Here is a 27,130-nt window from a genome sequence, read left to right as displayed (position 1 = left end):
GACTCAGCTTAACCAACTGAGCCACCCAGGCGCCACTGTGATTCTCAAAGTTTAATACTAAAAATACTTGTTCTAAATTTGGTTAAAGCTATAATATTCTGAATTTTTATGATAGCTATAATGTTTTTATAGCTAGAGGTTTTGACATAGCCATCATGTTTAGGTCTTTGCTTTGAGGGAAATTTTAATTGTTTGAATATAATTGTCTTGACACTTTGAATTTCCCATCTTCTGTAGGATATTTGGTTCAAGGTCTTTTGGTCTATAGCAACCTGAGGACTGAAGAGCTCATTTATATACATTTGAAGTCTTTGTTCTCTCCTATGATATCTTTTAGTCTCTATTTGTTCTTCTTGCATTTTTTTCATAAAGATAATTGTATACAGAAGAGGTACAAGAATTTTACATAAATAGGTCTTGTTTCTTTTGTTCAATGGTGGCTGGGGGATATTATTAGAGATTTAAGGAGAAAAAATACTTTGTTACTCTGGAATTTAGGTTAGAATATGAAGAAGGAAAATACTATCTTTCTCCATTAGTTTGATGAAAGCCGTAGCGAAGCCTGATTTATTCATATAACACTTTTTGATTTCACACAAAAAGTAAACTTAATTTTTTTTAAACTTTATTCAGTTTTTCTGAGAGACAGAGACAGAGCATGAGACAGAGAGAGAGACAGGGAGACACAGAATCCAAAGCAGGCTCCAGGCTCTGAGCTGTCAGTGCAGAGCCTGACGCAGGGCTCGAACTCACTAACAGTGAGATCATGACCTGAACCGAAGTTGGCCACTTGACTGAGCCACCCAGGCACCCCAAGAAACTTTGAAATAAGACTTTTAAGAAAAAAACTTTGTTTGCTCTTCAACATTGGATACATACCTTAAAATTTTGCAAACAATATTAAAAATTAAATGACAAACCATCATCAGATATAAAATATTCAAATAAAACCTAAAACCAGCAGAAGTAAGGAAATAATAAAGATTAGAGCATAAATAAAAGATATGGAAACTAAAAAACAAAATCATATGACAGATCAATGAAACCGGCGCTGATTCTCTGAAAAAATTAATTATGAGAAAATTCCTATGTATTGGTGCCCAATGGCACATTTAGATGACTCAGAATATTTCCGTGCTTTTTTTTTTTTTTTGCCACTTTAAGTTATGACCAGAGTATGGAGTGTTATCAGAGGAAGTGACAGAAAATGTGGCTGCCAGGATTGTTCTCAAACTCTGAAGAGCTTTGGATGCCAGCAGCTCTGGGTTTTGTTCTCCAAGAAGAAAGAAATCTCAAACTCTTGAAAGAGAATTCAACATGATAAATGATTTTAAAAGATACGTTTGAGAAGATGTGGACAAGATGTCAAGGGGAAAGCACTGGTCAGGAGGTTATCCCATTAGCCCAAAGGAGAGATTATGGGGCTCTGAATTTTGTATTCTCAGTGAGGGTTTCTCAGATGTATGCCAACCAATGAGGGTCCTTTCCAAAATGGAGCCACGAGGACATGGGTGTGGTTTGACTGAGAGAAGCCTAGTGTAGGAGAAAAAATAAATCTTGGTGTGATGCATTAACAGAACAAGATATATTCATTGGTGATAGAACAGGTCTTGTTTTGTTTCTTAATTAAAAATGTTTGCAAGAGATATCTGGAGGAAAGAAAACATAAATTTAAGTTCAAGATATTAAATCTGATATGCCTGCATTTCCGGTTGTTCAGGCATGAGCCTCAGAGAGAATGCCAATATTAGAAGTAAGAATTTGAGTATGACAGTTACATTGGTAATATCTGAAACCATGCCTGCCATGGTATCACCAGGTAAAGCATTGCAACTATCTTACCAAAAGAGAATATTAGGTTAAAGGGGATTAAGAAAAAAATAATTTAAGAAAGTTTTTTTTTCTTTTTAATCAGTAGAGCCAAAATTGCAAATAAAGGTATGGTTTTAAAGATGTTTTGAGTTGTTATAAATGTAGATTTTTAAAATATTTTAAAAACTCAGGAGGAAAAATATCTCAGGAGAAACAAAAATACCATATGATTAGGAAAATACATTTTTGTTCCCAAAATATATTAAAATTTAATATTTAAGATGCCAATTTGGTATTGCTTTGTTAAAATCGATTTTTCTGAGGCCAAAATTAATATAATATGCATATAAAATCAATGACCAGGGCACCTGGGTGGCTCAGTCGGTTAAGCGTCTGACTTCAGCTCAGGTCATGATCTCAAGGTTCATGGGTTCAAGCCCCGCATGGGGCTCTGCACTTGGAGCCTGCTTGGGAATCTCTCTGTCTCTCTCCTCTCCACCTCTCTCTCTCTCTCTCAAAAAAAAATCAGTGACCAAAATATTTGTATCTGCTGTCCAGTTTTACTACCTCAAAGGAACATTACTTTTACATTTCATTATGGTCATATTAACAAAGGAAACCAAAGTTGAGTGTTAGAAACCTATAGAAAAAGATATTTTTTAATATGATTTTTTGGGTCAATAATTAAATGGCAGAAACCTATAGAAACCTATAGAAAAAGATATTTTTTAATATGATTTTTTGGGTCAATAATTAAATGTAAAGTTAAAATTCTTTTGATGTTTGTCAGAGGGTATATATGCATGGAAGCAGGGGGAAGGGCAGAGAGAGAGGGAGAGAGAGAATCCCTAGAAGGCTCCAGGCTATCAGCACAGAGCCCGATGTAGGGCTCAATCCCATGAACTGTGAGATCATGACCAGAGCCAAAATCAAGAGTCAGACACTTAACCAACTAAGCCTCCCAGGTGCCCCAAAGTTGAAATTTTTAAATGCTAAGTCTGTACGTTTATTTTGGTAATAAAACTTGATGGCCATTAGGAAGAATTTTAGAGCAGATTACTTTGCGATGTAATTCTTGCCGTTCTTGCCAACCATATATCTATGTTTACTGGGTTGGGGACTATATTTATTTTGTGTTTTATATTTAAGCCAATAGTTCTCAAATCTTTATTGTTTAAAAAATCGTGTGTGTGTGTGTGTGTGTAAATAATGCTACAAAGAGAGTCTGTTAATGTAATAACCTGTTATTCTAAGAGTTTGATAAAACTCTGAGTAACAGCTATCTTGCTGTGGTTGTGGTTTCTCAAGTCAGAAACACAATCTACCTTCTCTCTTACTTCACATCTTATCTTTAGGCTACTTGGATTTGGTCAAAAGATATTTTTCCTTATTATCTTAGTGGGTTTGGGAGCATCTTTGCAAAGAACAGTCTTCTGCGTTGGCATCTTAATTATTTGTATGGCCAACAGGGGGAGAAGATTGTATGGAATGCTCCTAACTGAACGAAATAAATGACTCCCTGAGTGTTACTATATATATGAGTGTGTGTGTGTGTGTGTGTGTGTGTGTGTGTGTGTCTATTGTTGGCATCGTCAATCACTTCTCATCATCTCAAATAGTAAGTACATTTGCTTTAAGTGCAGACTTTTTTTTTCTAAGCAGTTTTAATGGAAGCTTTGATTCTCTCAGATCTTTTATGAATTTCCCCATAAACTCTTAGCAATGTACTTAGTTCTGGAACACTTGCTATCAAATGGAAGAAGAGAAGCTTTTAGAAAGTGGAGATGTTTTCCAGTAGTTTATATGTGAAATAAATTGTACTTGCTTGCCCCACCAGTACTAATAAATCAAAGGATAAATTTAGAGCTTTAACTTAAGTAAAAACGCTTCTGTCATATAGACTACAAAGAGCATGAAAAGATAGGAGAAATCCAATAACAATCTTGCAGAAAGCTCAGGCAAATTGATGCCTGAATTATCCATATGTTTACTATTTTGCAGTGATAAGCTTCTTTAAAGTCTGTGCAAGCTTCTTCACCTTAAAAAGGTGGATCACAAGTTCCTTGACCAATGATGAACTAAAAATGTAATTCAATATCGATGCAACATTGCCTTACAACTTCTAATTGCCATAACGATGTAAGGTAAAAGGCAAAAAAGAAGAAAGGTATCTGAATTATTAAATCTAGCAGTGCACTTTACTGGAATTTTCTAAGTCTAGATAGAGAAGACTTAATGAAAACATACAATAAACATGATAGACGGTAGAAGATATAGTCTAAGAAAACGTAGAATTCTTGGGAGACATAATAAAGACATTGTAACATTTTCCAAGCAAAGTTTTTTGGAATCTATTGTCAAAAAATTGAGTGGAACCAATCAAATTTATTTTTTTTTTAAGTATCTGTCTAAATTACTTGAGTAAAGGATTCCTTAGGCATCTGCACTTAAGGAATTCAATCTATATGGCCCAAGTGCCAATCAGGTTCTGCAAAGTCTAGTTGTCTCTGTCCAGTTTCTGAGGATAAGGTACAAAAGAGTACAAACCAGTCTTCCCAAAGACAGTGACAATGTCAAATCATTCCCAATCTTGCCTTCCATCTATAAGTAATCACAAATCCTATTACAAGCCTATATTTTGTGAAATGTGCACACTTCAATACATCAAGGCTATATTTATCGATAAGGCCAAAGCCTTGTTACAGAAGTTACTGTAAGCACTTCTTTAATTCGTTGTATATTTTTAATCAAAGAAATCTGAATCAAAGCAACACTGCATTATCTAGTACACTGCTGGTGGTCCTTAAATCACTGACGCTATCTTATTTTTATGGAATTTTTAACAGAAAATTGAAATACGTCTCATAAAAGCCAGGATAGGATTGTGTCTGATTTTTGAGGAATGAAATTTATTTCAATGCCTGAATATGCAGTCTTATAAAATATTGATATTATCCCATTTTAAAAATAATCTTCATAGCAACCCAGGGGCAAGCTGTCAGCCTTGAGAAGTTTGGGAACTAATAATTAAAAGTTGCTTACAGAGGTAAAATGTGACTCTAGGGGATATTTATTTTTTTATGTCATTAAAATCTATGCTTCTTTGAAGCCAGTAACAGCAATCGTTCATAAGAAAAACACGAATTAACTTTATATTAAACTTTTGTCCAAAAGATACTGCAGACCAGATTTTATTGAGGCTTTCATATGTTTTATTTCTCAGCATATAGTGGACTGCCAAGAACATTAATAATGCAAATCTGTGTTTGAACACAAATGACTCCCTACAAGGCCTGTTTTGATTATTAATGGAATTAATTATCTGCCTGCTCTATGCAGTTACTGTGGTTTGGAATAACAGTTAATAATGAAAGACTAGGCAAATTTTAAAAATAGCATGTTTAATAATACGAATTAATTCTATCCTACAAAGAATCAGTGAGCAAATATTGTGGAGACAATGCCTTCTCTCTTCTCTCTTTTTACTCATCATGAAGAAACTCCTCCTATAAGTGTATTTTATTGTCATTTTTCAAACACAGAAAAATAGACTGGGACGTTCAGAAAGGCCACCAATTTTGCCAAACTGGGAACTCAGATTTTATCATGTTGCCCAACTAATTTTCAATCAGGAAACTGGGAAGTTATGCAAGTAGTGGAATTGTTTGAGGCTAGCCCCTACCAGGGACCCCAAAATTGCTTTGAAGAATCGAATATTCTGCCTTCTTTCAGAGTTTCAATGGCGACATGTCTTCACAGAAAGAATACTTCACACAGCCTGGTGGTTTTCATAATGCTGTAGATGCAGTGATTTTATGAATGTAGATCGGACACGGCATAACGGCACGTCTTTGTGCCCTCATCCCACAATCTCTGGAACACTCTGAGTCATCTCCCCCCAGAAGCCTTACAGTTCCATGGAGCGTAGTTAAAATCTATTTCTTTATAGAAAAGAGAAGTCATACGCATAAAAAAAAAATCCATGGGTAAACATCGTGGATTCACCTATCAATGTTCTGATAAGCTTTACTCATTTAATAAGCTTAAGCTGAATATATAAGACCTGTCTGTGTTCTACTGTGGAGGAATATATATGTAATATATAGGATAATGACATAGTGTACATAATATTATATTATTATATATATGATAATATACATTTAGGTTGATTTCACCTCTGGGCTATTGTGAACAACTCTCTTCATGTAATTTTAAATTCAGTTGGCTGGGGCGCCTGGGTGGCGCAGTCGGTTAAGCGTCCGACTTCAGCCAGGTCACGATCTCGCGGTCCGTGAGTTCGAGCCCCGCGTCGGGCTCTGGGCTGATGGCTCAGAGCCTGGAGCCTGTTTCCGATTCTGTGTCTCCCTCTCACTCTGCCCCTCCCCCGTTCATGCTCTGTCTCTCTCTGTCCCAAAAATAAAATAAACGTTGGAAAAAAAAAAAAAAGATTTAAAATAAATTCAGTTGGAAATTGCTTGCAAATTTTGCTCCACCTCCAATCTGTCTAGCATCGTTACTTCCTTTTAGCCAAGTTGTTGAAAACGTGCATGTGTGCCAACTGGATGTTGACCATATATGTATGTTTTTTTCTTATTCAGTGCCGACCTGTAGATAACAATGAGATGGTCGTAGTCAAGGCGAAATAGTACAGTGACTTGACAAATAATGGAATGCTGTTGTCATTGCAGGACGAATCTGCCCCAGCTGACAAACAGTGTAAACCAGAGGCGGCCCAGGCCACTTACTCAACCTCAGCTGTTTCAGGCTCCCAGGAGGTGTTGTACATCAACGGCAATGGGACCTACAGTTACCATAGTTACAGAGGTCTAGGAGGGGGACTGCTTAATCTGAATGATGCTTCCAGTAGTGGTGAGTCTTTACTATTTATTGTGCTTTTTCTGTCCATTTGGGGATACCAAATTCTCTAAATCTGAGAGAAGAAAATGAATATGCCTTGATAAGCAACAGTGCCAATCTGCTAAAAACAAGACCATTTAATACAGAATATTTGTCTCCCTACCCGGATATCTCCCTATTCTGTTGCTGTTTCTGAAAGTGGCAGCACAGTTACGCAACTGGAGAATTGGTATTTTGTACTCAAAAAAAAAAAAAATCTCAACTAGTGAAATAGCAAAAAAATTTTTTTACCAAATAGTTATACATTCTTCCCCCCAAAGCTGTAATGCACTATTCATCAAGAATAATGACACATTTTCTCAGTGTTCAAAGAGGTTTTTGGTTTGGAAAATATGAGGCACCAGGAACTTTACTTGATAAAACACACACAGTAAACCTAAGAACATACACGTGGAAACAACACAGAGAAACGAACAGTGGCTATCCATGCACCACCAGCACTGAATGGTGTACTGGGGCCAGCTCATACCAGCTCATTCTTCGTAAATTGTTAGGAATTTCTTGAGCTTATATACCAAAATGAATTGCAAATATGTAATAGAAAAGGAATAAAATACGTGGGTGAATTTCTTATTACTGGGTCGTAGGAAGTGCTTTCCTACACTATACTTAAAATTCAGGGAAAAAATAAGTTTCATTACACACATGCATGCACACACACACACACACACACACACACACACTTTTGCATGACAAAAAAAACACTATGTGTTTATGTGTAAAAATAAATCATAAATTGGTAACATTGTTAGCTACAAAAGGTTAATAAGCCAATACATGAAGTTCTTCTAAAAAGAAAGAAATACCCAAAATTATATATTACAACATAAGGCTAGAAAGTAAACTCACAATTTCCCAAAGAAAGCCATGCAAATGTCCCTTAAATATGGGTAAAATTACTCAACCCCGGTCACTTCTAATAAAGAGAAATGGAGATTAGCAAAAATCCAAATATTTATACAATATTCCTTTGACAAGGCTGTGGGGGAAATGAGGACTCTCATGCACAGCTTGTAAAAATGCAAAAAGTTGGGGTGGAATTTGGCAGTTTCTAGAAAAGTTAAGTATGCATTTACCATTCAGTCCAGCAATTTCTTTAGGAATCTCTTGTTAGGAATTTATCTCAGACACATATGGGCAAAAATACAAAAAGATATATGCGGAAGGGTATTCATTGTAGTGTTATTTATAAATGCAAGAAAAAAAGGATTACCAATAAAAATGTCTATCAATTGATGGTTCGTTGACTCATTTTGAGTGCATCCAAACAAGAGAGTAATATGCAGGTATATATACTCCAAGTGGTGAAAAGTACCACAGTTTGCTAATATTCATTAAAGAAGGACTTATATAATTTTTTTTGAAGTGTATATAGACGCAGGAATGCGGGAGAACAGTTTGGAGAAAGGAATATAAGCAGAATTCTGAAAGCATAGTTGGTTTTTATATATTTATTTTAAAAAACTTAACTTTGAACAGTTTAAATACATAATTGTGAAGCAAACTGACTTGAAAAATTCCTGATATCAAAAGTAAAATGATGCACATGAACTTTATCTGTGTTCACGAGCAGTTGGCATAGCCCCCACACAGAGGCAATTTTCCAAGTGATCTCAAAAACCATAATTTGATTCCACAGCATGCAAGCCTACGATAAAACCTTAAACTATTTTCAGTAATCATATTATTTTGGGCTGTTGTCTTTGTATTGTGGTTTAAAGCAAAGTTGTAATTATTTTGATGTCTGTGAAAGTTGGGATTTTTAGCAAGGGGCAAAGTAGATATAGACGTAAAAGCAATATGTTTAAGGAAAACTCCCATTATCGTGTATTTGAATTGGTAGTATCAGTGAGAATTCAATGCATTTTTTGTTTTTTTTTTTTAAACATATTTCTTCTTCCACTGAAAATTGCCTGAAAAAATACCAATTTCAATTTTAATATTTAATTAGGCTTGTGGGCTTTTAATAGATTTCAGAGCAAATTGCATTATTAATGTCGAAGGAGTATATACTCAAAATCATTTACTTTTATAATACTGCAAATATGCCCTGAGTGTGTTCGGGGGTTACTCTGCCTTGAAGGCTGGGGCTCTTTGGTCTGCTTTAAAATGTGCTCTAAGGACAGAATCACTGAGCTTTCGTCTGAAGCAGTTACTTTCAACTCAAAAGAGGGGTGCCCCAAGTTGAAAGGAAAAAAAGAAAGCATCTCATTTGGGAAGAAACTAAGTTTTAAGTGTATATTCAGTTTTTCCAAAGCTAGGGAACCTTATCAGCTTTTTTCAAGTTTTGTTTGTAGTTAGTGCACAAGTCAGAAGGAAAGAGAAAGTTTAATACCAGAAGGGGAAAACAAACAAAACCTGAGCATTCCTTTTAGCCTACAAAGCTGGAAACTGACAATTCTTTTTAAATATTCGACATGGGAAGTAAGACCTGATAGGTATTTCAGGACTTATCAAAACCTTATCAAAAGAATTGGGGGGGGGAGTGCATTGGCTATAGGTTTTAGAGATAGAAATCATATTTTTTATTCTTGAAAAATCATTCATTTATTAAATTATTTAGCATCAACTAATAACAATAGCTACCACTTAGCAAGTCCTTCTGGAGCTTCCGCGTAATCTCCGTTGAATCCTTACACAGTCCTCTGAAGATATGTTTTGCAATTTTGTGGAAAAATTAATTGAACTTGCCCCAATTAAAAAAAATAATAATGCCTAGACAGCACTTGCCTTTTTCCTAGCATGAAAAACACTGAGCTAACAATCTGTGTAAAGGAAGCAAGTACTAAAGTGTGTGATATCCTTAGGTATGAACTAATCTACTTTTTGACTCCAGAAACACTCCCATTCTGGACATTTTATATAATGAATGGATCATACAGTATGTGGTCTTTTATGTCAGACATCTTTCATTTAGCATGATGGTTTAAAGGTCCATCTACATTATAATATGTATCAATACTTCATTCTTTTTTATTGCCAAATAATGTTCCATTCTGTGGCCATGCCATATGCTTTTTAGTCATTCATCAACTCGTGGGGACTAGGATTTTTCTCACTTTGGGGCTACTATGAATAACGCTGTAAACATTTATGTACAAGTTTGTGTATATATGTTATGATTCTTTTGGGTATATACCTACAAGAGGACTTGCTGGTTTATTCTTATGGCAACGCTATGATTAACATTTTGAGGAAATAACTCAAAATGAGATAGATGTCTTTTCATTTATTAACAATCTTTAAAAATTTTTCTTAACTATGTCTTGTCATGCTTACACTACAAGCTTTATGCTTCTTTGATTGCTGTTTCCTTTTGTGATGCTATTGTAGATGGAATGCTTTCCTTAAAATATTATCCTATATTTTTTTCTATTTTTTGGAGAGTGGGTAAAGTAGCAGTATTAATCATTTAAATGTTTGGTAGAGTTGAGGAGTGATGATATCTGTGCCTGGGTTTTTCTGACAGGTTTTCAATCACTAACTCTCTTATTATAGGTTCACTTATATTGTCTCTTTCTTCTTGAGTCAGGTAGTTTGTGTATTTCCAGAAATTTGTCCATTTCAACTGAATTATCTAATTTATTGACACAATTATTCATAGAATTCATTTGTAATCCTTTTTGTTTTCATAAGGTCAGTAGTGGTGTTCCCTCTCTAATTTCTGATTCTGGTTACTTGAGTGTTCTCACCTTTCTTCTTGGTCACTCTAGCTAAAGTCATGTCAGTTTTCTTCATCTTTTCAAAGAACAGCTTTTGGCTTTATTTATTTTCTGTATTTTTTTCTATTCTCTATTTCATTGTTTTTTTACTCCCATACTTATTATTTCTTTCATTTTGCTTACATTAAGTGTAGTTTGTGCTTATTTTCCAGTGTCTTCAGCTGAAAAGTTAAGACATTTATTTTTTTCTTCTTTATATATAGCCATATTGTGTTTTGTCTTCATTTACCTTAAAATGTTTTCTAATTTATTTTTTCTTCTTTGACCCACTGGTTATTTAGGAATATTGTATTTAATCACCATATATTTATAAATTTCCCAATTTTTCTTAATGATTTCTACTTTTATTCCATTGTGGCTGGAAAGCATACTTTATAGATTTCAATCCTCAAGTTAAAAGTTTGTTTTATGACCCTGATTGTGATCTGTCCTAAAGAATGTTCCATGTTTACCTAAGAATGATGTGTATTCTTCTAAACACAGAATATTTAGCACCCCATCTGTGGTGGGGTCTTTGTAAATGTATATTATATCTAGTTGGTTTATAGTGTTGTTCAAGTTTTCTATATTCTTGTTGATCATCTGCCTAGTTATAATACCCATTATTGAAAGGTTATTGAAGTCTCCCACTATTATTATTGAATTGTTTACCTTCATTTCTAACAGCCTTTCATTTATTTTGGGACTCTGTCATCATGTGTGTGTGTGTGTGTATTTATATATATATGTATATATATATATATTGTTTTTGTTATATATTATTAATGAATTGTCTCTCTTATCGTTATAAAATATCGCTCTTTATCTCTAGTAACTTTTTTAATGTTTATTTTTGAGAGAGAGTACACCCATGCGTGAGCAGCAGAGGGGCAGAGAGAGAGAGAGAGAGAGAGAGAGAGAATCTCACACAGGCTCCATGCTGTCAGCACAGAAGAGAGAGAGAGAGAGAGAGAGAGAGAGAGAGAGAGAATCTCACACAGGCTCCATGCTGTCAGCACAGAGCCTGACTCAGGGCTCAATCTCACCAACCTGACCTGAGCGGAAATCAAAAGTTGGATGCTTAACCAACTGAGCCACCCAGGTGCCCCTCTAGCAACTTCTTGTATCTATGTTGCCTAATATTAGTTATTTCTGTAACACCAGAAAAAGGCAATGGTAACTTGGATTATAGGTAGTGGTAGTACTGAAAATGAAGAGAAGTGGACAAAATTTTGGACATGGAAGTGACATATAAAAGAATGCAGGACAAATTGAATATTGCTTACCTCTACTCAAATACAACCAAAATAATTTACCTTTGCTTCCTAAATGGCTATGTAATTTTGGAAACCCAATGCCAAATGAAAATGTGGAGCCTCTTATTTAAAAATTAATATCAAGATGGTGATAACAGAGCATTACACAAAGCATGGTTAGTTTTTTGGTTATTTTGTGTGTGTGTGTGTGTGTGTGTGTGTGTGTTTTCATTGTTTGTTTTGCTGTGTTTTGTTTTTGAGAGAGAGAGAGAAAGCCTGCACGTGCACATGGAAGAGGGGAAGTGAGAGAAGGAGAAAGAGAATCTTAAGTGGGCTCCACACTTAGCATGGAGCCTGATGGGGGGCTTGATCTCACAACTCTGAGATCATGGCCTGAGCCGAAATCATGAGTGAGATGCTTAACTGACTGAGCCACCCAGGCACCCCACATGGGACTCTTCTGAGCACGGGATGTTGTGAAACACATACATGCCCCACTTTGTTCCTTTGATTTATTTAGCAAATTGGATGAACACTGTGTTTTCATAAAAACGGCAGATAGTTACTGGCGGGAAGAAAGATAATATATGCAAAGATGGAAAAGATTAAAGATACAAGGGAGGATATTTTGAGTTTTTTGAGGAGAGGAGAAAACGGGCAACTGCCAATCATGAATAAATACTGAAAAGGACTTTAAAGGAAAAAATTGCTATGAATTATTAATGAGCAATGATCCAAAAAGAAAAAATTTTGGTTCTTCTTGGCTCTATGGCTCTCTTTCTTTTTAGGAAAATGATGTTATCTAGCCCTTTTATGCCTCAAGGTTCACCCACCTGAACTTTTCTTTGGCCTGCCCTTTTCACCCCTATGTCCCGCATTTACTAGTCATCTTTTAAATCCTGAACTCAAAGCCTGGATAAAATGTAGTCATAATTTTCCTAGCATCCTGAGTTTGTCCTTTGAAGGATGTACCACAGCGTATGGCGACATACACACACTACATGCCCCTACACACATTCACACACATATGTTATCATACTACGTTGGTATCCATTCCTCAGTTTTATTGCTCAGTGCTACTTAAAAGCCACATAGGGAATCTGGTATAGATCCTCCGTATGCCACCATGTAAGTGGTTAGAAAGCAGGTTTGATAAATTAGAAGTTTAAATGTAGGTATTGTAATACTATGGTGAGGTTTACCTTGGATGTAAGTTCCCCCCCAAAACCTATCATAGCATGAAAGGTCTAAAGGGACCTGAGAAATAATTTGATAGCAACCTCTATTTTTTAAAGGCTATAGAGAAAGAAACAGGCCAGGAAAGTTAGGTACCTTGCTCAAAGTGACACAAGCTGACTTTTTGGTTATTTAGTTCATATGTATTTTGGTTTTTATATATTGATATAACGATCTCCTGAGGACACAGCAAAGGACAATGCTGAACAATCCAGACTGTGTACTGCAGCAAAGAAACAGGACTAACAGAATAACCAGTGTGGCGTGCAACATGCCAACGTTCAAATGGGTGGCTTTCTTTGAGCATTGGCTTTGCGATGAGTGTAGGGGAGTTTAAGAAAGAAAGAAAGAAAGCAAGCGAGAAAAGAGGCAAAAGACTAGTCTTGATAAATAACAGCTTCAGGCTCCAGCCAAAGAGAATTTCTCTACCTCACATTTGAAAAATAACTCTAGCTATAGTAACGGTAGCACCACAAATGGCTAATTACAGTTGTGAAGGAGCTCTCATTACTGGTTTTCAAAAGTCCATACTACCTGTAACACTGGCAGTGGCTACTGCTATTTTGATAGTGCTTGGCTTTTGCTTGTTTTTATCACAAAAAGGCATCCTGATTGGTCAGGCCCACAACTTCCTTTATTTGGGAACTTTCTTCATAAATTCTGGAAACCCCAAACGTTCTGTCTTCTAAACACGGTATTATCTTTAGCTTCTTGCTTCATTTTTAAGACATCAGAATAGTCATTCCCTGTAACAGATTTGGAGCGATGGAGAAAGGATCTATATACATATACATAAATCTTGAGAGCTAAAAAGGACATAGCAGAAGATTAGCATTGTATGAGATGCAGCATCGCATCTGATGGCTGAGAACTCTGGTTAATCTAAGTTTGAGAATTCTTGATTTGGGGATTTGTAGAGATCTTCTGAAAAGTGTAGAATGGAGCAGCTACTTTCAAGAGAACTAAGTGAATTAGCTACACATCTGAGTTTCTTTTTTGTAATGTTTATTTATTTTTGAGAGAGAGAGAAAGAGTCAGTGTACAAGCAGAGGGGCAGAGAGGGAGACACCGAATCTGAAGCAGGCTCTAGGCTCCGCACTGTCAGCACAGAACACGACATGGGGCTCGAACCCACAAACTGTGAGATCATGACCTGCACCGAAGTTGGACGCTTAACCTACTAAGCCACCCAGGCAACCCACTGTACCTCTGAATTTCTAAGGCAGATGAAGACAAGAAGAATTTAAACCATTAACTGGGAAGCATGATGTGTGTAGGCAGCCTAAATAGGAAGGTGAAGATTGAAGGAGACAGATGTTTGTGAAACCTTTTAAACTAATATAATAAGAACACAAACCCTATACATTGTACCATGTTCAAGAAGAATGGGAGGGCAGAAAGATGAGAAAGGATACCCTCACGGCATTTGGACTTAATTTTTTTTTTTCAACGTTTATTTATTTTTGGGACAGAGAGAGACAGAGCATGAACGGGGGAGGGGCAGAGAGAGAGGGAGACACAGAATCGGAAACAGGCTCCAGGCTCTGAGCCATCAGCCCAGAGCCTGACGTGGGGCTCGAACTCCCGGACCGCGAGATCGTGACCTGGCTGAAGTCGGACGCTTAACCGACTGCGCCACCCAGGCGCCCCTGGACTTAATTTAATAGTAGTTTTGGGTTCTTATTTTCAAATCACTGTAAATAGGTACTTTCTTAATCTATTCAAGCTGCTGTAACAAAAATACCATAAACCGGGTAACTCAAACAAAAAACATTTATTTCCCGGAGTTCTGGGTGCTATGAAGTCCAAGACCACAGTGCTGGCAGATTTGTTATCTGGTGAAAACCTGCTTCCTGGTTCATAGCTGGCCATCTTTTCACTGTGTCCTCCCATGGTAGAAGGAGTGAGAGAGGTCTCTGGTGTCTCCCTTATAAGGGCACTACTCCCACTCATGAGGGCTGCACCCTCACAAAGGTCCTACCTCCAAATACCGTCACACTGGGGATTAGATTTCAATATATGAATTTTGAGAGGATGGCAAACATTCAGTCCACGGCAGGCACTTTAAGAGAAACAAAGTTAAATAAGAATCACTGATCTCAGGGAACTTACAGATCAAAATGAGATAAAATATTTTTTTCTTTTCCCGTCTAAACATCAGAATCCTTTAAGATTCTGATTGAATAGTACTTCCTCTGGGAAACTTTACTGTACCTTGCCACCTTGTGGCCCTTTGGGAGAGTAAATTATTCTCCTGGATATGTCTCTATTCTAGCACTATACTTTTTTTTTTAAGTTTATTTATTTTGAGAGAGAGAGAGAGCTCAAACATGGGAGGGGGCAGAGAGAAAGGAGAGAGAGCGAATCCCAAGCAGGCTCAGTGCTTGTCAGCACAGAGCCTGAGACAGGACTCGATTTCCCAAACTGGAGATCATGACCTGAGCCGAAATCAAGAGTCAGACGCTTAACCGACTGAGCCACCCAGGTGCCCCCAGCACTGTACTTGAAAGCAGAAATTCTGTCTTGCTCACGATTACATCCCCTGAATAAATATAATAAGTGATCAACCATTTTGGCTTAATGAATAATAGATTTTTAAAAATAGAACACATAGTGCCAAAAGTGAGAAAGGTGTAAAGAGAATTATTTATTGGATGGCAGGGGTGAAGGGTTTATTTTAGATAAAGCAAAGGAATCTGAGGCAAAAAGAAAAACTATACTGAATTTGAAGATTCTATGGGTAAAGGAGGAAGCCTCCAAGAAGTTTTATAAACTTCTGCTTTATTTTGAATACAGTAGCAACAGGAAAAGCTGGCCCCTGTTGGAGACTTCCATTGCAAGGAAAGGATGCCCTTCAAATCCTTTGTTAGCCAACCTCCATTTGTTTAGAGCTGGCAAGGGTCTGCACCCAGTGATCCAAATTTTCAAGTTGGAGTGTTATCCAAATGACAGCAGTTACAATTTGTGTAAAGAATTTATTCAAATTATCAAACTGAAATGAGAAGCAAGCAAGCAGCCAATCCTCCCGTTATTATCAAATCCAATTACATAGGACTTTGGAATGCTTTCTTTCTATCCGGAAGTTCACATTGAGCTGTCTAAAGAGGGCAATTGTAGTTTGCTGCAGTCATCCATTGGATCTCTTGAGTCTAAATTATATGCATAATGCATAAGTTAACTACTGATGTTTCCTCTCCACAAACTCCATCAGGCAGACTTTTCAATTTGTTTTTCAACTCTGATATAAACTGGGCTGATATACAGACCGAAATTTAACAAGACCAAATTGTAGTAATAATGGCCATAATAACTAACATTTGTGTCGTAATTTCTAGTTTGCCCGAATCTTTACATCCATTATCTTCTTTGCTCCTCACTAATATTCAGCGTTGTTGGCCATAAAGATACTTTGGATCAGAACCTATAATTATGAGTCTAAGGAAGCTCGGCCGTAAGATTCACCACCATTCTAGAGCTCATTGATAGTGATACGACTGACTTTGTGTATGGATAGTGATGTCCCTAGGCATCAACATTCTGAACATCACTCTTCATCTGAAATTTTCAGAGGAATACTTCTATTCATGTACAGTCTTGACTTCTCATCTGTCATTCACTCTTCAACCCACTGTAGCTGGCTCCTCCCCACCATTTTGCTGAAACTGGTCAGGGAAAATTTGTCAGTGATCCCACTTATTGTTAAACTATAGGTGATTTTTGTTTTACTGGATTTCCTGGCTATATTTAAATGTGTTGATGTTTAGAGCTTTGAAACATCCACTCTCTTGGCTTCTGTGATAATACACTCTCATTTCACTTTGCTCCTCAGATAATTCTTCTCCTGCCACATTCCTGGGCTTTCTCTCTCTCTCTTCATGCCCTCCACACTGGGATTCTCCTAGCCTCCTGCTCTTGTCCCTTTAACCCTCTTATTCTGCACACTGCTCAAAAGGAAGCCGACTAGCTCTTAGGGTTTTAGAATATGCTAAGAGTGGCATATCTCACCCATGTTTTGCCCTGATCTTCAGATTTTATATCTGGTTATCTACCAGGTAGCTTGATCTAGATATCCCAAGAAAACTCATATTCAATTACTTTAAAATAAATTCTTCATATCAACACCTACTGTTGCCTGTCTTATGGGGTTATCTCATGCAGGAATGCCTTCCTCTTCACCTGACTCATATCAGTTATTATGTTCTCTATGATAATTTTCTAGTTGCCTCCTCCATTAAGTTTTCTTCCTGTATGTTCCCATGATGCCCTGGGCATGCCTCTTATTTAACCAGTTACCTACTTTTCTCTATACTGGACTGTGCACAGTTTGAGGACAGGAAAGGTGACTTTTTTTGACTCTCATATCACCAGTGTTGATAGATAACTGGCTTATATTCATGTTCAATGAATACTAGATGGATAAATGAATGATTCATAAAGGAATTGTTCCAATAAAATACTGTACCACTTTTGAGAACTTAATTAAATCTAACTGAGCACAGTAATAATCAGTTGAGGATGTCTTCTTACAGTTCTCTTTTTCTCTTAATACCTTGAAAAGCACAATAATGGAAGAAGAGAAGTATTTCATATCAAACATTTAAGACAAATGTTTTGAAATACATAAATTCTGTTTTAAACTGTATTCAGCTTTAAGTCCTCTGACTCAAGAGAGAAATATTTACATAGTTACCTGGGGAACCGTTTTTACCTTTACCTTATCCTCTTTATAACCTCTTCTGGTTCACTAGCCATATGCAAAGTAGTGTGGAGGCATGGGGAGGGATCCCTCATCATCCTGCTCTAGAAGATCAGCTGGGTGTTTCTGTTGTGTGAAAAATACATAAGATCTATTATGTAAAATTGTGTAGATAATGATTTTACAAAGTAGAGCCTAAAAGGGACTCACAGAGGTTAAGCCATCCCCTATGGTTAATTTGTATGTCATTTACACAATGGAAAGATCTACATGATGATAACATATGTGAAAAAAGATGACGATGCGATCTAATTAAAGTCAACATAATTGGGATTATGCAGTTATTATACCTCAGTAGATTCCAATAAACCTGAGTTAGTTTTCAATGCACATTCTATGGCCCATAGTGGAGACTTCGTTTGTATCTGGAGATTGTGCCATTGGGGTGTCCAACTTGTGGCACTCTATTCTTAGAAAGCCCATTTCTTCCATGTGAATTCCTCTGATGAGCTGTCTTGATTAGTATATTTTCCTCTCTTAAATTCTACTCTTTTCTGTCCTTATTTTGATTGCTTTTCTTTTCTTATAAATATAAGTTTCTCCACTTCTGCACTATCCAATACAGCAGCCATTAACCACATATGACTATTGAAACTGAAATTAAGTAAAATTGAGTAAAATTTAAAATTCAGTTTCTCAGTCACAGCAGGACACATTTCAAGTGCTCAGCTGCCAAAGAGGTGGGTGGGTACTATATTGAATTGAACATTTCCATCACCACAAAAAGTTCTATTGGAAGAAAAAAAAGTTCTGTTGGATAGTGCTGATTCCAGACACTACTCTTCTTACCTTACACCATTACACTGACCTTTAGATGGTTTTATTACTTAAGAACTTTGTCTACATTTATTCCATTAAGCTCCTTGCATTTAATTATATATGTGTTTTTCTCTCAATAAAATGAGTGAGGTCAATGAATAGCTTTATGGAAACTTAAATGGTGATTCTTAAATAGTAATGCTTTTCATTCAAACTGCTCAGCCTTTAATTAACTTTGTAGCTATATAGGGGCTCCAAGAAGAGCTACTAAGTTGTACCATAGGTGTTGAAAACTTCTTTGGTAGAGGCTGGCATTGCTTTAAAACTAGAAACAAAACCAATTTTAAAAGAATTTCATTGTGACAGAATTTCAAATTGTGTGCCATCTAGAGAAAACAAGACCAAACTGAAAATGTTTGAAATGCCACTGAGTTCATTCTATTTTTCCAGCTTTTCCCACATGGACCATGATAATAACCTAGAACTCAGGTGAAACTATGGAAGATTTACACACATATGTACTGAGATAACATAGAGCTTCAGAGAGACGATGCTTATCTGTAAACTTTAATGATTGGAAATTATGTTAATCAGTTGGAAAAAATGGAAGGAAAATTATAGGAATTGTCTGCAAAATAAATGGAAGCAGCTTTCAGTTTATCTGACTGAGCCCTCAAATCTTCCACCAGGTTATTGTGAGGTCAGGGAGCCACAGAGAAAGGGCTCTAAAAGAAAGGAGCGGCCCTGTGCTTTCCCTGGACTACCAAGCATATGTAACTGGTTTTACAGGTCAATATTGATCAGGCTTTCTGGCAGCAGGTTCTTAAAAGCCCTTCTCGACAGTAAAATGGGTCTTTATTTACTCTTAAGATCCTCCTTTTGTTTTGTGCTTTTGTGTTTGTGCCTCCTCACCGAAGGGAAGGAATGAAAAGGCGACTCGTTAGAATTCTGGGACCTTTCTCTAGGATACAGTTCAGGGCTATCCAGGTGTTATGAGTGCATAATGGTTGCTTTGGCTTGTTTTCCTTCTACAACCTCCTCTGAACTTTGTCATGTCCTCTGGGAATCTGTCTACACAAACCGGTTAAATTTTACTGGCTTCACCAGCCCGCTGCTACTCAGGAAGGAGCTCTTTGGGGAGTTCAGAATGTTCTACTTTTCTAGAAAGTCAGAAATATCACTCTCTGTATGAAAATTGAATTAGCCATTTTCTACATTCCTCTTTCCTGGGTTCAGGTACTGATGCACCTTCCTGAAATAGGCACCAGGCTGCTCCCCTGCCTCAGTAGAGATCTTGAGTCTGTCTGCCTGAATCACTCCAAGAGGGTAGGAAGGCCAGAGTTGCCTTATTTTTTTCTCTTTCATGTTAACAAATTTCAAATGCCAAATATGATTACAATTACAATGCTAATATTTTCCTTTTGTGGTTTCAAGGCACACAGTCATTTTAAATGACATTTGGTTCTTGGCTAACATACAAATGCTTCTTCTGAGAGCCCTGCTTCCATCCACATATAGTTTCTGGAACTAGTGGAAGTATGTGGGTCCACAGAGTGAAAGCTGCCTTGTGTCATTGTTTGGTCCACTCACTCAAGTTCAGAATTAACAAATGATTAATGCGTGGTGACTAACATTCTGGCCAATATCTCAGTGGCCTCAGGGGAAAACAAATTATATCTGGTGATTTAAACTCATTAGGGAATGATCCTCTTGAGTACAGTAGTCCCTCCTTATCCACAGGGGATATTTCCAAGACCCCTAAGAGATGCCTGAAATTATGAATAGTTCTAAACCCTAGATGTACTATGTATTTTCCTCTATTACATACCTATGATAAAATTTAATTTATAAATTATGTTTTTAAGTGTATGTATTTATAAATTTAGTAATTTATAAATTAGGCATAAGTAAACAATAATAATGAAATAAAATAATTATACAATATACTGTAATAAGTGTTACATGAATGTGGTTGCTCTCTTACCCTTTTTGTGATGGTTTGAGATGATAAAATGCCTATGTGATGAGATGAAGTGAGGTGAATGACACTGGCATTACGACATTAGCATTAAGTTACTATTGACCTTCAGACTATACCTCAAAAGGAGGATCATCTGTTTCTGGATGAAACTGATTCCAGATAACTGAAACCCTAGAAAGGGAAACCATGGATAAGGAAGAACTGCTGTACTCTGAATGTATCTAAAAGTAATTTTTACACTACTTAAATTTAGAAATTTTTTTCTGGTTCCTATTTCTGGCAATATAAGTGACTCTATTGTTTCTTGGGGCAATATTGTAAAAATAAACATTTTTTTTATTTTAATTCTGGTATAACATAACATAGTGTTGTATTAGTTTCAGGTGTACAATGTAGTGAGTTGTCAGTGTTCTATATTCAGTGCTCATCACCGTAAGTGTACTTTTAAACCCTTTCACCTATTTAACCCATCCCCCCACCCACCTCCCCTCGGGAACCATCTGTTCTCTATATTTGAGAGACTTTTTTTTTTTTGGTTTGTCTCTTTTATTTCTTTTGTTTCTTAAATCCACATATGAGTGAAATCATATGGTATTGTATTACACTGACTTATTTCACTTAGCATTGTATCCTTTAGTTCCATCCATGTATTGCAAATAGCATGGCAAGATTTCATTCTTTTTTATGACTGAGTAATATTCCATTATACGCACACATACACGTATCAGTGGATACCTGGGCTGCTTCCATACATAGTCTGGCTATTGCAAATTATGTGGCAATAAATGTAGACGTGCCCGTATCCCTTTGAATTAGTGTTTTTGTATTTTTTTCGTAAATACCAAGGAGAGTGATTACTGGATCATAGGGTAATTCTATTTTTAACTTTCTGAGGAAGTTCCCTACTGTTTTCCACAGTGGCTGCACCAGTTTGCATTCCCACCAACAGTGCAAGAGGGTTCCTTTTTTCCACATCCTTGCCAACATTTGTTGGTTCTTGTGTTACTGAGTCTAGCCATTCTTACAGGTGGGAAAAAAGGCCTCATTGTCTTTTTGATTTACATTACCCAGATGATGAGTGATGTTGAGCATCTTTTCATGTGTATCTTGGCTATCTATATGTATTCTTTGGAGGAATGTCTGTTCATGCCTTCTGCCCATTTTTTAATTGGAGTGCCTTTTGGTGTTGTATAAGTTCTTCTATATTTTTTATACTAACCCTTTATTGGGTGTGTCATTTGCAAATATCTTCTCCAATTCAGTAGGTTGTCTTTTAGCTTTGTTGATTGTTTCCTTTGGTGTACAGAAGCTTTTTATTTTGATGTCATCCTAATAGTTTATTTTTGCTTTTGTTTCCCTTGCCTCAGGAGACCTAGCTAGAAAAACACCACTATGACTGATGTCAGAGAAATTACTGCCTAAGTTCCCTTCTAGGATTTTTATGGTTTCAGGTCTCACATTGGGGGCTCTAATCCATTTTGAGTTTATTTTTGCATATGGTATAAGGAAATGGTCCAGGTTTCTCAACACCATTTGTTGTTGTTTTTTGTTTTGTTTTATTTTTTTAGATTTATTTATTTATTTTGGCGGGGGGAGGAATTCCAAACAGTGAGTCAACAATGCCATATTCAGCTTTGCACAGACAGCACAGATCCCAACATGGTGCTCAGTCTCCCAAACAGTGAGATCATGACCTGAGCCAAAACCAAGAGTTGATCACTTAACTGACTGAACCACCCAGGCCCCCCCTAATACCATTTGCTAAAGAGACCTTTTCCCATTGTCTATTTTTGCCTCCTTTGTTGAAGATTAATTGACCGTACAATCATGGGTTTATGTCTGGGTTCTCTGTTCTGTTCCATTGATCTATGGGTCTTTTTTTTTTTTGTACCAGTACCATACAGCTTTGGTTACGATAGCTTTGTAGTATATCTTGATATCTGGTACTGTGATATCTCCACTTTCATTCTTTTTCAAGATAATTTTGACTATTCCTGGTCTTTGTTGATTCCCTACAAATTTGAGTAGTATTTTTTCTAGTTCTGTGTAAAATGCTATTCGTATTTTGGTAAGGATTGGATTAAAACCGCAGTTCGTTTTGGGTAGTTTGGACAGTTGAACAATATTTGTTCTCCAAAATCATGAGCATGGAATATGTTCCCATTTGTGTCATCTTCAGTTTCTATTTTCAATGTTTTAAAGTTTTCAGAATACAAGTTAAGTTTATTCCTAAGTATATCATTATTTTTGGTGAAGTTGTAAATGGGACTGTTTTCTTAATTTTTTATTCTGCTACTTCATTATTAGGATCTAGAAATGCAACAGATTTCATATATTGATTTTGTATCCTACAACCTTACTGAATTCATTTGTCACATCTAGCAGTTTTTTGGTGGAGTCTCTAGGGGTTTTTTTTATATACAATTATCAGTTCATCTGCAAAGAGTGACGGTTTTACTCCTTCCTTACAAATTTGGATGTTTTTCTATTTATTTTCCTTGTTTGATTTCTGCAGCTAGGACATCGATTACTGTGTTGAATAAAAGTAGTGAAAGTAGACATCCTTCTCTTGTTACTGACCTTAGGGGAAAACATCTGTTTTTCAGTATTGAGTACAATGTTAGCTGTGGGTTTTTCATATATGGCCTTTATTATGTTCAGGTATGTTCCCTCTAAATGTATTTGGTTGAGGGTTTTATCATAAATGGGTGTTTTACTTTGTCAAATGCTTTTCTGCACCTATTTGAAATGATCATATGGTTTTTATACTGTCTCTTGTTGATGTATCCCATTGATTGATTTCGAATATTGAACTAGCCTTACAACCATGGAGTAAATCCTACCTGATCGTAGTGAATGATTTTTTAATGTATTGTTGGCTTTAGTTTGCAAATATTTTGTGGAGGATTTTTATGTTCACCAGAAATATTGGCCTCTGGTTCTCTTTTTTTGCAGTGTCTTTATCTGGTTTTGGTATTAGGGTAATGCTGGTCTGGAAGGTTTCCTTTCTCTTCTTTTTTTTGGAATTGTTTCAGAAGAATAAGTATTAACTCTTCTTTAAATGTTTGGCAGAATTCACCTGTGTCTGGTCCTGGACTTTTGTTTGTTGGGAGTTTTCTTTTATTACTGATTCAATTTCATTGCTGGTAATTGGTGTATTCAAATTGCTATTTCTTCCTATTTCAGTTTAGGAATTTATCCATTTCTTCTAGGTTGTCAAATTTGTTGGCATATAATTTTTCAGAATATATTCTTATTATCCTTTGTATTTCTGTGGTGTCCATTGTTAATTCTTCTCTTTCATTTCTGACTTTGTTTGAGTCCTCTACTTTTGATGAATGTCCTAAAATTTGTTAGCTTTGTTGATCTTTTCAAAACCTAGCTCCTGGTTTCATTAATTCATTTTATTGTTTTTTTTTTCAGTGTCTATGTATTTCTATTCTAAAATTTATTATTTCCTTCCTTCTACTGGTGTGGGTGTTGTTCTTTTCCTAGCTCCTTTAGGTGTAAGGTTAAGTTGTTTGAGATGTTTCTTCCTTCTTGAAGTAGGCTTGTATTTCTATCAACTTCCCTCTTAGAATGGCTTTTACTGCATCTCAACGATTTTGGTCTCTTGTACTTTCATTTTTATTTATGTACTTTTGGATTTCTTCTTTGATTTCTTGGTTGACCCATTCATTGTTCAGTTGCATGTTATTTAACCTCCATATATTTGTGTTCTTTCCAGATTTTTTCTTGTAGTTTATTTCAAGTTTCATAGCATTGTGGTTAGAAAAGAACATGAAATGAGTTTTATCTTTTTGAATTTATTGAGACTTGTTTTGTGTCCTAACATATGATTTATTCTGGAGAATGTTCTGTGTTTGCTGTTTTAGGATGGAATGTTTTTAATATATCTGTCAGATCTATCTGGTCCAATGTGTCAATCCAAGCCACTGTTTCCTTGTTAATTTTCTGTTTCATTAATGTAAGTGGGTGTTAAAGTCCCCTAATATTATTGTATTACTACTGATTACTTTCTTTATGTTTGAATAGTATTTTCTTGTTGCGTATTTCCTTTATTATATAATGCCTTTCTTTGTCTTTTGTTACAGTCTTTGTTTTAAAGTCTGTTTTGTCTGATACAAGTTTCCCTACCCCAGCTTTCTTTCCACTTCCATTTGCATCATAAATGCTTTTCCATCCCTTCACTTTCAATGTGCAAGTGTCTTTAGGTCTGAAATGAGTCTCTTGTAGATAGCATATAAACCAGTCTTGGTTTTTTTATCCATTCTATTCACCCTACATCTTTTGATTGGAGCATTTAGTCCATTTACATTCAAAGTAATTATTGATAGATACATATATATTGCCATATTGTTACTTGTTTTATGGTTGTTTTTGTAGTTCTTTGTTCCTTTCTTCTCTTTCATAGTTTGTTGACTACTTTAGTAATAAGCTTGGATGCCTTGCTCTTTAATTTTTGCACATCTATTACTGGTTTTTGATTTGTGGTTACCATTAAATTTACAAATAACATATCATGCATATAGCAGTCTATATTAAGCTGATGGTGACTTAAGTTTGAGCCCACTCTAAAAGTACTAAATTTATACTCCTCTCCCCCCAAACATTTTAGATATATGGTGTTCCACTGTATAATATGCATTTATTTCATGAATGCCTTGACTGATTTTTTAGATATACTTAAGTTTACTGCTTTTGTGCTTTCTATTTTCTTTACTCCTACTCATGATCTTTCCTCACTACTCAGAGTCAGCCTTAATAGTTCTTGTAGGGCTAGTTTGGTGGTCATGAACTCTTTTAATTTGTGTTTGTATGGGAAATTCTATATCTCTCTTTCTATTCTGATTGATAGCCTTTCTGGATAGAGTGTTCTTTTCCCTTTCAGCACTTTGAATATATCATGTGACTCCCTCTGGCCTGCAAAGTTTCTGCTGAAAAATAAGCTGATAGAAAGCTTATTTTTGAGGGGTGCCTGGGTGGCTCAGTCAGTTGAGCATCTGACTTCAGCTCAGGTCATGATCTCAGGGTTCATGGGTTCGAGCCCCGCATCGGGCTCTGTGCTGACAGCTCAGAGCCTAGAGCCTGCTTCCAATTCTGTGTCTCCCTCTCTGTCTGTCCCTCTCCCCCTCATACTCTCTTTCTCTCAAAAATAAATAAACGTTAAAAAAAAATTTTTAAAGGAAAGCTTATTTTTGAAACACTTTATTTTGAAAGCGTTTTGTAACTGTTTTCTCTTTCTGCTTTTAGAATTCTTTCTTTATCACTACTTTTTGCCATTTTATGTGCCTTGGTGTGGACCTCCTTGGACTGATTTTGTTGTGGGCTCTCTGTGCCTCCTGAATCTGGATTTTTGTTTCCTTCCCCATATTCAAGATGTTTTCATCTGTTATTTCTTCAAATAAATTTTCTGCCCCCTTTTCTCTCTCTTCTACTTCTGGGAAACCTATAATGCAAATGTTATTACACTTGATGATTTTGCTGAGTTACCTTAATGTATTTTCATTTTTTATTATTTTTTTTTCTTTTTCCTGTTCAGCTTGATTGCTTTCCATTATTATGTCCTCCAGGTCACTGATTTGTTCTTCTGCTTTTTCTAGTCTACTATGTATTCCATCCAGTGTTTTTAATTGTTAATTGAGTTCTTCATCTCTGATTCTTTTTTAATGTCTTCTATTTCTTTGTTGAGGATCTCACTGAGGTCCTCCACTCTTGTTCTCAAGTCCAGTGAGTATCTTTATGACCATTACCTTAAATTCTCTGTCAGACAGTTTACTTATGCTTGTTTCATTTAGCTCTCTTGCTGTGATTTTGTCTTCTTTCATTTGGGACATATTCCTCTGGATCCTTATTTTGTCTAACTCTCTGTGTCTGTTTCTAGGTGTTAAGAAATTCAGCTACATCTCTTTCTCTCGAAAGTAATGGCCTTTTTAAGAGGTCCTATAGTGTCCTGCAATCAATGTCCCCTATTCACCAGAACCTGATGCTTCAGAGTGGTCTCTTATGTGTGTTGTGTGCACCCTGCTATTGTGGCCGAGCCCCATTTGTCTTCATTCCAGTCACCTGCAATGACTCTTTTTGCCTATTATGGGCAGGATTTGGTCCCTGTATTATTGTTAGGCCAGACTGAGGCCACCTTTGGCTTGAGTTCAGTCAGACCAAGCATTGTCAGATCTGCTGTAGCACCAAATTGCAGGGCCCGCTCCCTATATTCTTTCCTGTGAAGCTTTTGTTGGTGGATGTGGCCTGCAGTCAGACCAGATGTCTGCCCCCAGCCAACTGCTAGGGCTGCAGTTGGACTGCTGTGTGTGTGTATGTGTGTGTGTGTGTGTGTGTGTGTGTGTGTGGTTCTCTTCTCTTCTTCCTGGGATGGGAATCACATTGGAGTATTTTGGTACGCTATGAGGCTTGTGTCACTACTTTGGATGGTCTCTTGCCAAAAGCATGTTGGAGAGGGCATGTCCATAAGAGAATGTGGGGGTAAAGTACATGATGCCAGCAAGGTCTGCACCAGTTCACTGTGGGAGGGGACCCACAGCCCTGTGGGAATATTCCTGCCCAGGCTGAGATGGAAGGGGTGAGGCACACTGTTAGCAAGCCAGGTGGAGGGTGTTTCCACTGTGCCACCCAGGCACCTCTCAGTGTAGTTTTGATTCCCCTTTCCCTAATGATAAGTGATGTTGAGTATCATTTCATGTACATGTTGGCC

General features: G+C 36.5%; 1 protein-coding gene across 10 annotated transcripts in view; it reads left to right on the top strand.

Moving 5' to 3' along the window:
• Positions 1 to 27,130, top strand: part of NOL4 (nucleolar protein 4) — a 426,742-nt gene that overhangs the window by 348,938 nt on the left and 50,674 nt on the right. For 9 of the 10 annotated variants that reach the window (XM_045457208.1, XM_045457200.1, XM_045457199.1 and 6 more), the window contains one exon: positions 6,501 to 6,681. In XM_045457208.1, coding sequence (XP_045313164.1) covers positions 6,501 to 6,681 — 181 coding nt within the window. Of the gene's footprint in view, positions 1 to 6,500; positions 6,682 to 19,673; positions 19,764 to 27,130 lie in introns of all 10 variants that reach the window. The other variant, XR_006707305.1, reaches the window with a different exon arrangement.

Source organism: Leopardus geoffroyi, chromosome D3 (assembly GCF_018350155.1).
Source record: "Leopardus geoffroyi isolate Oge1 chromosome D3, O.geoffroyi_Oge1_pat1.0, whole genome shotgun sequence".
In the NCBI taxonomy this organism is placed as follows: domain Eukaryota; kingdom Metazoa; phylum Chordata; class Mammalia; order Carnivora; family Felidae; genus Leopardus; species Leopardus geoffroyi.
This window is presented reverse-complemented; position numbering and strand designations above follow the sequence as displayed.